Below are 14482 nucleotides of genomic sequence, written 5' to 3' on the forward strand. Positions count from 1 at the left end.
GAGGCCTGGCAGCCAGCCAACACGACACAGCTGTTGCTGAGCCAGGCAGCCCAGCCAGCTACCACAGCTGCAGCAGCTTGAGACAGCCCAGGCCAATGCTGGGAGGCCAAGGAGGGGTGTGGCCTGGCAGGCGGGGCCTGCAAGGAGGGTGGGGCGGTGAGAGAAGGCCCTGTAAAGGTTGGCTGGGAAGAGCTCTGGGGTGGTGGGTGTGGATAAGGAGTGATGGTGTGGAGTAGTGTGAGAGCGGAGGCATGGAGGAGAGTTCTGGGAGGAGGAGATGATGGAGGGTGCAGGGGGAGGAGCAGGCCAGGTTGAGCAGGCCAGCGAGTGAACTGAGAGGGAGTCTGGGTGAGGTATACCACCCCTCCTTCCATGGAGCAGGGTCCTGCAGCATCCCTGGCACCCTTCTGATGTCAGGGCTGGCTGGCCCAGCTGGCACCCTGCCCAGCGGCAGCAATGGCGAGCCCTGACAATAAGAACCACAATGACAAATTATAAATGTGTATTGCCTTTATTTCATTGTTTTGCTCAGAAAGTTGGAAGTGAACATCACTAGTTAACAGTTTATATTGCACTACATTTTGTTTTACAAAAATATATGTAGTATCTGGTTTTTCAATGTGAAGAGGCAGAATTTCAAAGTGCATCTGGTAAAAATACTTTAAATAGACTTGATCTTTAAAGATAAAGGGAGAAGTAACAAACATTTTTGGGAAAAAACATTTAAAATCAAGGAAGACATAATTTTCATATGCTGGTGGTATTGTAGACCACAGTGAAATCCCATGCAGAGTTATTCCATTTAGGCCCATTCATAGGATTGCACTGTTAATCGGTAAAAATTTAGTCCATATGAAGCGAATAATATAAGCCACAAAACCCCTTTTTTTTGCTTTATTGCAACAGAATAACACAACTTACTCTTGAAGAAACAGAACATAGTGTCTTCCCCCTTTCATTACCCAGTATTTCACGAATGACTGTTACATTCTTAGACATGATCCCCTCCAGGTTAAAAACACAAGAGAATAGAGGTACAGGCATGATGGGTGACCAGTGAGATTTGGCTAATAGATATACATTTGGTCCACGTGTTGAAGTTGCCACTGCCATGTTGCAATTTGACTTTTTTTAAATAGGGTTCACAATCTTCATTGACAGGTAATTCTATAAAAATGGGGGGAAAGGTCAGAATTCATGCTAAACATTTAAACATGCAGGGTAATTTTAAATGACGTTTTATTAGAAGTCAGATTGAGACATGTAATTTCACAACCATGCCATCTGGCCAATCATCCAAAATCCAGTGACAGCAATTCACGCACTAAAACAGCTGCCTGGACTCAAGAGACTTGGGACAAATGGCGGAATATGCTCTGTGGGGGAAAAGCTGTTGGAAGGAGCCACAAGTGTGGGGAAATCCATGAAGGTTTCAGATGCTTTTACAATGCCCTGGATTATTGTGGATGATTTTGTACACACACACACACAAGCAGGGAACACACAAGGGTTCAGGGGGGGCTTCCCCTCCCTGTGATCTCTATTTTTCTTCTTTCTCTTTCACTGGTGACCCCAGCAACCTCTTTCCCTTTCCCTGCTTCTTTCTTTCCATTCCATCTACCTGCCGTCTCCCCTCCCTCAGGTCTTTAGCTTTCCCTTCTGTCCTTTCTTTACTCCCCTTTCTCTGATTTCTTCCATCTCTTCTACACAGTTTTCATTTTCTGTCTTCCTCCCCCTTAGTTATCTAAGTGAGGCATGGGACCCTCGGCAATATTGTTGAGGGTTTCATAGCAATCCCCAAAATGGCAGCAGCATTTGTGGGAGATTTTTTTAAAAGGTGGAATTTTTTTAAAAAGGTGTTACAATTGTATGGGTTATAACACCCAGTTTTAAAAATAGGTTTCAGAATTTTTTTGCAAAGCTGGAGATTTCTCCGAGTTTGCAGAAATCTCTCTCTTATCGGTGCGTAACCCTATTGTATGAATCTTTTGATCCATAACTTAGAGCCAGCTTCAGTATTAGTTATATGATGTACGGATGCTTAAAGAGGTTAATCAGTTTTCTAATGAATCAGCTAACAAAATAATAAACTAGGCCTTGCATGCTTGTCCTTGAGTGTGTGCAGCAGCATTCCCAGAAGGGCAGGTTCCTACACACTGAGAGCTGGCCACAGGAGGCAGAAGGCTGGTGTTCAGTGAGGAGAAAATGCAGTGGTGAGTTTGTCTATCACCTAACTCAGATGTTGGACTGTTACAAGGGGAACTTTGATGACTTGCAATGACCATAACAGTTTCTAGCAACAAAAGCAGGGCTTTTTTCCAGCTGGAACATGGTGGAATGGAGTTCCGGCACCTCTTAAAAATGGTCACATGGCCAGTGGCCCCGCCCCCTGATCTCCAGACAGAGAGGAGTTTAGATTGCCCTCTGCACCAGTGGGGCAGAGGGCAATCTAAACTCCCCTCTGTCTGGAGATCAGGGGGGCGGGGCCACTGGTCATGTGACCATTTTCGCAGAGGGTGATTTAAACTTTAAAAACTCCCCCCTTGTTCTAGCTGACCCAAAGTGACGTCGTTGTGCGGTCCTGAGTTCCACCACTGAGTTCCACCACCTCTTTTCCCAGAAAAAAAGCCCTGAACAAAAGTAAAATGAATCATCTAGTGTTGGACATCTCATCTCCTGTTACATTTAGAAAACATCTCTGATTAAAGTCAAGTGGTGTCTCATTTTTATAAAGGAAACAGGATTATAGTCTATTCCACTTTTTATTGTATGTGTTATCTTGCTCTTACTGCATTGTTTCCAGGTTTTGTAATTCCATTTTTGGCATTGCTTAGGAAACATAATTTCTGATATTTTTTGCATTGTTTCTTATTTTTACAATCTTAGTTCTGTTGCATTGTTTATAGGATGTCTCGTGCTATTTGATGGCATTGTTTTACACTGTGTAATAGGGAAAGCGAGCTATAAGTAAACAACTATTTAAAACAATACATTACTTGTTTATTACTATTTAAAACAAGACATTAATTACTTCATTAGCAAGTGAACTAATGAAAGTTCATGCCATTATTTTTGAATAAATACCTTAACCTGTACCTATTAGAATTACAAAATATTATCCCATCATTTCTTACTCAGAATAGTTATCATAAGCAAGCTTGTTGAAACACATAATGTTCAAAATCTGTGGGACAATTGCCTTCAATCAGAGCCACAACCTTAAATCCCAAATTCAAGCTTCTATTCTACTTCAAACCAGAAAGACCTAGGCTGATTCCGCATATGCTGGATAATGCACTTTCAATGCACATTATCAATCATTTGAGGTGGATTTTTTGTTCCGCACACAAAAAAATCTGTTCCAAATGATCTATAAAGAGGATTGGAAGTGCATTATCCAACGTGTGCGGAATCACTCCTAATGTTACAATTGGAGAAAAACTTCATAAAATGTAAAATACATACCGGCAAAGAATAGAGAAGGACTGCAACAAACAAGAGAACAATCAGCAAGATGATGAGGCCGATGAAGACCCATTTGAATCTGCGCCAGACAATGAATTTCATGGTCTTGCATGGATTTGTGAACCAAAGGAAGGAAGTATCTGGCCGACTATATTTTGAAAGAACAAATATATATATATTAATCACATTAGCAAAGAACCATGTTTACAGTTCGTGGGCTGTGTTGTTCATGTCCATTTTGTAATAAGATATTATATATGCATCCCTATATACAGCACCTCGCAATGACAAATTATAGAAAATGGATGTTCAGACCAACACTGGGCCATTGTATTCCCTAAAGGAATAAAGTTATGCAAAGCTGAGAAAAGAGCCTGCAGTTGATAAAACGATTGCCATAAAAACATATGCACCCCAGGTTACAGGTCTGTTGTCCCAAATATCTGAGTTTTGGAGAGTAAGTGAATTCTCCAGAGAAGTATTCTCCTTTTTATCCTGGTGTCTCATTGCCACAGGCAAACAATAGTTACTGACTATACTGGGTCAGCCTTGCTTCTGAATAGCCCTCCAAGAGTCTTCCATTTCCCTTCTCATTATTTTCTTACTTCCAGCTTCCTTCTGAACTCTCTGCTTGGTCTACTTCTTCTGATGACATTGTCTGATTTGCTCTGATGTCAATGTGAAACTTGACAGTGAGGTCATGGGCCCTCTGGTTTTTATGGGCATTGATGCTGTGATGTCACGGAAGGGTTAAGAGCTCATGTTACCTAACTGTGTGCTCAAGTGGGCTTGCCTAACTACGGAATGTGAATGTCAAGTTTTATGAAGAACTTTTATAAAATTGAATCACATTATTCTTTCCTGCAAGGTTTTTAAACGACAGTTGGTTGTTGTGGATTTTCCGGGCTGTATTGCCGTGGTCTTGGCATTGTAGTTCCTGACGTTTCGCCAGCAGCTGTGACTGGCATCTTCAGAGGTGTAGCACCAAAAGACAGAGATCTCTGTGTCAAAATGACACCTTGTTAGTACATTAGCTGAGTGAGTTTTGGATATAAAGGGATCCTTATGTATAAGAAATTATCTGGGTAAAATTTTAGAGTTTATAAAATTAAAGAATTACAGACAGTAAGCATACAGACAGAATGTGTCTGTATCACTGCTATGTTCCATATAAAATCCAGCACATTGTTAATACTAAAGACTCTCTCAGAACTGACGTTGTATTCCAGTCTGTTTCTGCCATGGAAATACTGTTGATTTCTTTCCCATACACACAAAATTCTTACTGATCTTTATAGCACAACCCTCAAATATACTGCCACAGGCTTCTATTTATTTACTTAAATACTTAAAGCCTACCTTTCTCACTGTCAAAAGGTGGCCTAAGATGCCTTACCAATGTAGGTGTAAGCACAATGAAGGATTATTAAATATGAAAAAACAAAATGTCCCTTCACCACAAATACTCGAATGCATAAACATGGCATTACTTCAGTTCAGTTCCTATCAAAAGCTTGAACAAGAAAACTTTATAATGCCTTTGAAATTGCATCAGAGTGGAAATCATGGGCACTTCCTCTGGAAGCCCTTCTAGAGAACATGTGCTATGGCCAAGGAGGACATGCGAGCTGTGACAGATTTATTAGACTTCAGGGACAGAACACTCAGAGCAAAACCCTGGGGAACATCTAAATTAGCACCCAGGCTCATTCTGTGAGATGCAGCCCTTCAAGCATGTGGGCCCTGGACTATCCAGGGCTAAGAGCCAGCCCCTTGAATATGACAGAAACAAACTACAAGCAAATGCGTATGGTGTAAAATTGGGGCAATGTGATCAAACTGAATTCTTGTTAGCAGATAAATAGCTTATATTTCTGCACTAATTGAAGCTTCTGGATCACCTTAAAGGGCAGCCTCACATAGAATACATTGCAGTAGTCCAAGCTAGAACTTACTGGAGGCATAGCTCATTGAACCCAGCTCAGTAAATCTAAGGTAGGACACCAACTGCTGGGAATGCACATCACACAATTGTTTCATTTGGTCCTCAAACAACAGATCGGGATATAATAAAACTCTAAAGGTTTTCACTGAATTTGATAATTTAAGTACCATCTCTTCTAGGATGGGCAAGACAATTCTCTCCAGAACTTTTGCTTTATCAACCAGCATCAACCTCTGTTTTGTCTGTGTTCCACTTTAGCCTGTTTATCCCTCAGCCACCAGACCACATTTATGCATAAGTCCTGAACAGAGACTGTAGCTTCTGGTGTTTTATTCAAATGATAAGAGCTGGATACTCTGACCTGGATAGGCCAGGCAAGCCTGATCTTGTCAGATCTTGAGCAGATCTTGAGCAGAGTTGGCCTTGGTAAGTAGTTGGATGAGAGACCTCCAAAGAAGCCGAGGGTTGCAGAGGCAGGCAATGGCAAGCCACCTCTGTTAGTCTCTTGACTTAAAAATCCCAGCAGGGGTTGCCATAGGTTGGCTATGATGACTTTCCACCACCATAGAGCCAGATAAACATCAGTGTATTGATGACACCGAGCCCCCAAATTGTTATCAACTGTGCATAATTGTGTTGAATGGTGGGATCAGACCTAATCCTAAATCTCCAAATATATTTTGCCCAGGTGCAAGAGATAGGCAGTAAATGATTAAAAGATAAAGCTACAGAAAATTATATGGGGTGGGTGGATGTGAGTAACTTATGACACATTAAAATTAATGAGAAGAAAAGGAGGTATCTTACTTTGGTGGGTCTAACTTAGGGTTCATATTAGGTTCATCTCTGCCTTTGCCAGCTGGCCGTTCATCAATGTCTTTTTCACCCAAGACCTCCATCGTCATCTCTATTTTACCCTTCAAATAAAACAAAATATAATCAAGATCTTCATAGTAAGTTTTTCCTTAAAGAACACATCTTTTAACCATTTCCAACTGTAAATATTTGTACTTCTAGGGTAGAGATGGGCACGAACCGAAATACAAATCAAAATTAAGCACGAACCAGGCTGGTTCGTGGTTCGCAAACCACGGTTCATCAGATCCCATTTCTGACGAACCACCACGAACTTTTAGGCTTGTTCATTTGGTTCATTTTTTGGTTCGTCACTGCAGACAGCCTGGTGCCAATCAATCAGTTTCCTAGGCAACATGGGATGGACTTCCTGCAGACCTTCTGCTGACCCAGAAGTGAACTTCTGCTGGCCCGGAAGTGACCTTCTGCTGACCTGGAAGTGACAATTTTCTGACCCAGAAGTGACCTTTTCACGAACCAAACAAACTGGTTCGCGAACCAGGGGCAGGTTCGTGAAAGTTCGTGGTTCATGAAATTTGATGAACTACGGACCACATGGTTCGGTTTTTTTCTGGTTTGTGCCCATCTCTATTCTAGGGATATAGAAATAAACTTCCTGTTCTATCCTTACCATTCTTCTATTTTGGTAAATGTGCTGAGAAATAACACTTGTAGAAATCTTGTGTATTTAAAAATCTATTAAAAATTGCATGTTTGTGTGCATATAATGTTCCTCGTTCTGTCCCTTTGTAGCATTCTAGATGTTACAAGTGATTTCCATTAAACTTTATGACACAAAAAATTGAAGTTGAATGTGCACAATAATTGGTAATATATACTATTATGCATTATCTGTAATGGATTGGATCCCATGAACTACACTGCTCTCTGCCTTCCCATAGCAGACCTTTGTGACCTCCCAGGCATTACTGGGAGAAACCACCACCATCACCGGGGCAGAAGAGACTATGGTGAATTGGTAAATCAGAAAAAAATGCCTTCCACTTCCATATTCTGCAGAAGCTCTATTAAAAAAAGGAGCATGATAGTACCTGATTCTGCATCCTCACCACAAATACTAGGTGGCTTTTTGTTTCCAAGGGTGGTGGTGGTGCAGAAGGTTGCTGTGGGAAGGCAGGGACAGCCTGTTTCCACGGGATCCAAGCCTCCAAACTGGAAAGTGCAGATTGTAGCCATTAATCAGAAAATGTCATAGGTGCCACCAATGGACCTCCACTAAAACAGGAAGAAACTTGACACTGACTTAATATTGTTGGCTGCAATTAAGTGTGAGTGGGGCTATTGTCATAATGATCACTTATGCCATTAAATTCGTTGGGTATACGTATCATCAGGATGAGCTCATAGAACTTTTAAGAGGGAAAGCAGCTGGATGTGTGTGTGAGAGAGAAAATGTTCATTAGCAAAAAAGAAACCCCAACAACTAAGCGAAGCTTACGGCTAAGACACGGGAGCCATCTTTTTCCTGATAGCATGGCCACCACCCTTTCATGGATTTCTGTTCAAAAAGGGAAGCAGTCTTCAGGGTCTTGAGAGAACTGATGGGCTTAGATTCTGGAATCATGTCTAATGTGCACTTTTCTGGAACCTTTGCTGGGATAACTGCATTGTGTAAATCAAGTTCAACAAAACCTAAAAGAAAAAGGAAGAGAAAAAAAAACATCCCAAGTGCCAATTTCTCAGTGAGAATATAAAAAGAGCATGCAGGATCAGACCAGTGCGCCATCCAGTCCAGCATCCTGTTTCACACAGCAGCCAACCAGTTACTAAGGAGGACAAACAGACTGAGCCCCCTGCCGCCGCTGCCTCCCAGCACGAGTATGCAGAGATTTGCTGCCTCTGGATATGAAGGCTCCCTTCAGACACCTTGACTAGCAGCCACTGATGGACCTCTCCTCCATGAATTTGTCTAATCTCTTTAAAGCTATCTAAGCTTGTGGCACTGAATTCCAAAGTTTAATTACTTGAGTATTTCCTTTTGTCTGTCCTGAACCTATTTCCCAACAATTTCATGGGGTACGCCCCCAAGTTCTAGTATTGTGGGAGAAAGAGAAAAAGCTCCCTCTACCCACTTTCCTCACCACATGCATAATTTTATCAACCTGGCAATAGCAACTGGCACATCTCTCTTCCTTCGACTCTCACCAACCCCCCTATTACATTTAAAGTCATACCCAGGTAGTCATCCAAGGAAAACTTATCATTGTCCCATATCTGAATTATCAGCTTGGGTGGAATTCTGAATTCAGTCCTGTCAAGACTCCAGAAATGTTCCTAAGGAGGAGGAGGAAAAATTGTAAAACTTTGGGGAAGTGATGCTCACCTGCTGCATTCTCTCTGCCCTGCCCCCCATGCATAATCTCTACACATTGGATTTGCCTTTGGCCAACTCCACCTCCCCATTGCTGGCCCTCTCGCAAGTGGAAAGCTGCACTAGCAGGAGTGCTGCACATGCCTAATCAAGTGGGGCAGTATCTTCACATGGTTGAACAGAGTATTAGCAGTGATCATAAGGAGGTTTTTCTGTTTGGAAATATGAAGCTGTGTATTGTTACGTTGCTTTACACCACTACATGATCTTCCTTAGAGCCAAACTACAAGTGATGCCTGACACAGGTTGGACACTTGTCAGCTTCCCTCAAGTTTTGATGGGAAATGTAGGCATCCTAGTCTTGCAGCTGTAATGGAGAGCCAAGCTGTAAAACCAGGACGCCTACATTTCCCATCAAAACTTGAGGTAAGCTGACAAGTGTCCAACCCATGTAAGGCGTCACTTGTAGGTTGGCTCCCAGTGCCACATTACATAATATATTGTAGATGGGTATAGCAGTCTGCTAACTGTTTTTAATCAAAAGTAATCATGGAAATCATAGAAGAGGAAGAATGGTGTGCAAGGGAGAAGGGCTGCTTGATTCTTTCCTTTTTGGTACTGGTTTACTCAAAAGTGCCACTGCAGAGGTAACTTTCAGGGGTGCAAAGCAAAGAGCTACAAGGCTCCTTTTCCTCCTTCCTCCACAAGGTCTTCCCCATAACTGCATTAAAAGAAAACAAAGCAAACAACAACACCATCGAAACAAACTCTCAGGGAAAAGCTAGATCCTACACAGCATCATTTATAATTTTGCCTCAAGTGGCCAAGGTTAATTGTTATCTTGCGCTTCATTTGAGAAAATCACCTTTTTGGAAACTGTACAGAGCTGCTCGGCTGGAAAATAATCAAAAGGAAAAATAAATCTCCAGTTGAAATTCCCATCCCCATCCAGGGACCTATAATGCACATCTGTTTTCTGCTTATTTTCTTCTAAGCCAGGCATCCATCTGAAAATTAGAAGCAAGAAAATATAGTTATGCACACCTAATGGAACTGATGACTGTTTGCAATACAATAGCACTTTGTGGTGATTACAAAAATGAAGGATGGCATTTTTGTTATAATGCATTAGAAACGAAACACAGATTTTGGAACGATTTGATTTCATTCTGTTAGATCCAACAGAATTCAGGGGGATGTGGCTTGTGTTCCCAGTGAGATACAGTGCTAGAACCCAAAGTCCCCATGAAACCAAGGTCACATAAAAGTCATGGGTCAATATGACCTATCTACAGGCAGACCCAAGAAAAACCCAAAGGGTTTTCCATACATTAATACGAAACATGTTCTACCTATACCTAGCATTGTAATTCAGTGCGCTGAGACCAGTGAATTTCAAAGCAGTATTTGCATAAATGTTATCATATGATTCACTCTTTGGAACTCTTAATTAGAAATTTTAAAATTATTACCTAACAAGGTGTGCTCATTAACCAGATCTGGCCTATAGCAACCTTACCCCTTCACATAAATGTCACTCATTTCTTCCCCTGTGATGCTTTTCTCATCTAGAATGACATCCTTTGTATTCCAAATAACGACCCGCAGTTCATATCTATAATACAGAATGGTGAGAGAATGAAGTTGATAGGGTTGTACTCTTGGGTTTGTATCCAGCGGAAACTAGGCAGGAAGGGTATAAAGTAACAACAAAATATTAGAGAGAATCAGCCAAAACATTTCACCCACATTTCACATTTTTAATTTAGAGGGCTCGCATAATTATTTGAAGTTTCCAGGAAAAGCATGCTATTCACCTTCATCCTGGTCTACTCACTTCTTAGCTTTGCGAGGAGTGATGTTGAAAGGAGGGCCAGGCGGGCCCAAACTTTTGGGAAAAACATCCACCCACATCTGAAGCTTTCCCTGCATTAATAAAACAATCAAGTAAGCCTGTTAAAAACACATTAACTAATATTTTAATCATCCTGGTGTCATCTGATATGGCCTAAGAAACATGCAATTTGTTTTGCATATCCCAGCTTTAACAATGCCAGCGATTAGGGCTTTTTTTCAGCAGGAACACAGTGGAACAGAGTTCCGGAACCTCTTGAAAATGTTCACATGGCTGGTGGCCCCGCCCCCTGATTTCCAGACAGAGGGGAGTTGAGATTGCCCTCCGCACCGCTCCAGCGGCGCGGAGGGCAATCTAAACTCCCCTCTGTCTGGAGATCAGGGGGCGGGGCCACCAGCCATGTGAACATTTTCTCTAAGGGCAACCCACTGAGTTCCACCACCTCTTTTCCCAGAAAAAAAGCCCTGATTATATCTAAGGACTGCACTGATGAAATGACACTCTATGCATGAAAAAAAGACATTTTTCTAATAAGATCATAAAATCTGACTAACCAATAGTTTTCCATACACTGGGAAACAATGTTTTTAAATATCCTTTCATTCTTACTACGAGCTACAAGTGAGTAGATCTTTCCCACATTTTAATGCATACTAACAGCTGAAAATGGGACTGACATGAACTCTAACAATCGGGAGCACAAACCTATGAGGCAATGGTTTCTTGTGATTAATCCAAAGACAAGGCATAATCCACACTTCTAAATCCATTAATTTCAGTGGGTTGGTTATGCATGTTTTAAAGCCCTCCCATTGAAATAAATGAGATTTAGAAGCATTTATCTTTGGATGGATGGATTATATCAGTAGGGGACAGGTTATGGTCTTGTTTATGGACCATTAGATTCTTCACATAAAAGAGGATGGAGAAGGAGAGCTGGAATTTATTTCTATACTCCCCCCAGCATAAAGTCAAGTCAAATGTGCCATCCAGTCGCAACAGACTCATGGCGACTTCATCAAGTTCCACTCACAGGGATTTCAAGAGATGCGCAGAGGTGGTTTGACATTGCCTTCCTATGTCTAACAGCCCCAGTCTTCCTTGGCGGTCTCCCATCCAAGTACCAATCCTGCTTAATTTTCCAGTTCTGATGAGTTCTGACTACTCTGAGCTATTAGGGCTGCTGCCTTTCCAGAATAACCCTCACAGTTACAGTATAAATGTGTTCTCTATATCTAGCTATATCAAGCTTTGCTACAAGTGCCAGGAAGGTAAAAGAAGTTTATCGTACTTGTGAGATGTTTGGCTGAAAGGTACTGTACAAGGTTCTTGTCTCTACATGTTCAGGCACCAAGCCCTGAGTTCTGAGAATGTGAAGAGCAAGTCGTTCTTCCCCCGGCCCAAGGTGTTCGTGCAATTTTTTGTTGGCCTCTGAAGTAGAGAGAAACACTGTAAGTGTGAATGAACAGCCACGTAATAAAATTAGTGTGTGTCTATATTTATACATCTGATGAAGGGAACTGTGATTCTGGAAAGCTTATGCTACAGTAAAGTTGGTTAGTCTTAAAGGTGCTACTGGACGCTTTACTATTTTGCTACTACAGACGAACATGGCTAACTCCTCTGGATCTATATTTACACAGTTGTGTTAAAATATGGCTTAAATTCAATGAACTTCCTTTGGACTTGGGAACCTCTGAGCATAGGCAGATTCCACTGCTAGTATGAGAAGGCAAAAGTTACTCTCATGTACTTGCTTTTCTCACTTGCCTATGGCCTGCAATGAGAAAGTCCCCACTATATATGGAGACTCTTTACTAGTAAAACCATAAGATTTTAAATGCAGTTTAAAAGTCCATATCTATATAAATGTAAATGCTGTTGGAAAATGTTGAACAGGAACAAACATAATCAGTGAAATGACTAGCAGTGAACTTACCAAATTCATCCGAAGTATAATCTCTCCCTCCATAATTAATTCTCCTTCCATTTTCAGACAGGACTGGCAGAGGGTAGCCTTTGAACCGGGCTGTGTTTTGCAAGAGTTGTGTCGGTTTCAGTTGATCTCTCCAGGTATTTACCCCTGAACTTTTAGGAAACATAGCATATTTCTATATTTATGCTTTCTCTTCAGGGGACATGCACAAACTATTTACTATTTATTTCTTTATTAGCACGTAAGTAAATTCCTAAATATGCTGAATCAGTGGATTATATACAACTTAGAAGTGGCTACTATATGCTATCTATTGGTGTTTACTGTTACTCAGTAAACAAATCATAAGAAGCAAGATATTGTTAGTTACTAAGGTATATGCATTCTGACTCCTTTTATTTAAAAACATTTTATTTGTTTCTGAGGCTTTTGGAGATCTAAAGTGTACAGAGAACTGCTCACGAGGGCTTTCCCGTTCGCTTCAATGAAAAGAACAGTTCTACATATGTATTTCCTTGTGCATATGTAGCAGCCTCACCGGGAGGTGCAGGAATTCCATGTGAATATATGGAATGCATACATGACTCAGAGAAGGGCAGAACCAAATATTCAATAATTCACATTTTTGGTTCAGAATGTCCCCTGAACACCCCCACACACATACTCACCCTCTTTCATGCCTGTTCATATCCCCAACCAGCTGCTGAATCATCATCACCTGTTCTTTTTTTAAAAAAATTGTTCTTTCTATCTCTGCAAAAAGTGCCGCTGTCATGTAGTGAATAAGACTTGGCTATATGCCTATGTCACTGAGGCCAAACAAAGGTTGTGTAAAGCAAGGGAATCCCTTACATTGGCTTGCTGCCAATACCTGCTACAGGCACATTTATGCAGGGACAGAAAGAACAAGGATTTTAAAGGGGGGAAATAGCAGTAAACTGCAGTAGAAAGAGATTTGTTTTAGAGCGCCTCCACTGCTGCTAAAAAGATAAGGGGTGGGGGGAAGCTGCGCTTCTTTTTGCAGGGAGGATGAAGGAACTGATGCTGTAGAATGCAACGGCCTGAGAAGGTGAACGTACAAACATTTTCAACCAGTTTCAAAGATTCACTAAATCATGGAGTGTGATTTTTTTTTCCCTTTGGGTAAACATGATCTCTTCTTCCATCTTGGCTCAGTCCTAATTCTGAATTGGGATATGACTAATGTAGAATATGCCCTAGAAAGGAAAATCATAGCAGAATCCTATTACAATCAGAGATAAGACAGCGCAATGCACTTACAGACATGTGAAGAGTTTGTAAGAACATTGCTTTCAGTATGTGATTCTGAAACATGCATTCAACTTTTATATTTCTTTATTTGGCTTTTCTGATGTTAACAGCATAATAGAGGCTTACATGCAGTACTGCTGAGGTATTCCACAATGAGCACCAAAGCGGGAAAGGAACCTGTTCTCCAGATCAATGATGGTTTCCCCGACTTTCTCATCTCGCGTCAGCAAATCATAGTCATACACAGAAATTTTCAGATCCTTCTCTTGAGGCAAGAAGCAGGTCAGTTCATACATTCTAAATATGAAGTGAAAAATACTGAGTATTTCTGTATTACAACAACCACATTCACAACAACCAAGGGTGTGCCAAATGACACAAACAAGCTGGAAATGTACCTGGAAAACACTGTTTAGTTAAAGGAGCTTCCAGAGTATTTAACCAAATCCTTGAAACAAAATTATAGTGGCGCCCACCCAGCGAAAAGCTTGAGTGTTTCATTTTACCACACAGCGATGGGAGAAAGCAGGCAGACAGGATCTTGTTTTCCTTAATGGCATTTTACCAACTGGATCCCAAGGGAGAGAGAGCCCTCCATTGGATGGAAGGGGGAATGTGCACATGAGTGCCTCTCTCTCTCTCTCTCTCTCTCTCTCTCTCTCTCTCTCTCTCTCTCTTTCTTTCTTTCTTTGTGGCACTGGCTTGCCTCCGCCACCCACATCAGGGCACTTGGTCACTGTGAAGAAAATCTACTTTTCAGGTTTTCAAACTACTGCAAGCCCCTCCCCCCACCTATGCAACAAATAACCTATTTTTCTCTTC

At 41.4% G+C, this 14482-nt stretch overlaps 1 protein-coding gene across 2 annotated transcripts in view; it reads right to left on the reverse strand.

Annotated features, from left to right (window-relative positions):
• Window positions 1–510: 510 nt before the first annotated feature.
• MYOF (myoferlin) overlaps window positions 511–14482 on the reverse strand; it is a 128285-nt gene continuing 114313 nt past the window's right edge. For both annotated transcript variants that reach the window (XM_054982375.1, XM_054982374.1), the window contains 11 exons: window positions 13787–13957; window positions 12392–12540; window positions 11744–11883; window positions 10435–10523; window positions 10117–10212; window positions 9463–9604; window positions 8461–8560; window positions 7725–7918; window positions 6218–6327; window positions 3466–3613; window positions 511–1167 (listed from right to left, as the gene is read on the reverse strand). In XM_054982375.1, coding sequence (XP_054838350.1) covers window positions 1132–1167; window positions 3466–3613; window positions 6218–6327; window positions 7725–7918; window positions 8461–8560; window positions 9463–9604; window positions 10117–10212; window positions 10435–10523; window positions 11744–11883; window positions 12392–12540; window positions 13787–13957 — 1375 coding nt within the window. In that variant the 3' untranslated portion in view covers window positions 511–1131. The remainder of the gene's footprint in view (window positions 1168–3465; window positions 3614–6217; window positions 6328–7724; window positions 7919–8460; window positions 8561–9462; window positions 9605–10116; window positions 10213–10434; window positions 10524–11743; window positions 11884–12391; window positions 12541–13786; window positions 13958–14482) is intronic.

This window comes from Eublepharis macularius, chromosome 6 (genome assembly GCF_028583425.1).
Source record: "Eublepharis macularius isolate TG4126 chromosome 6, MPM_Emac_v1.0, whole genome shotgun sequence".
In the NCBI taxonomy this organism is placed as follows: domain Eukaryota; kingdom Metazoa; phylum Chordata; class Lepidosauria; order Squamata; family Eublepharidae; genus Eublepharis; species Eublepharis macularius.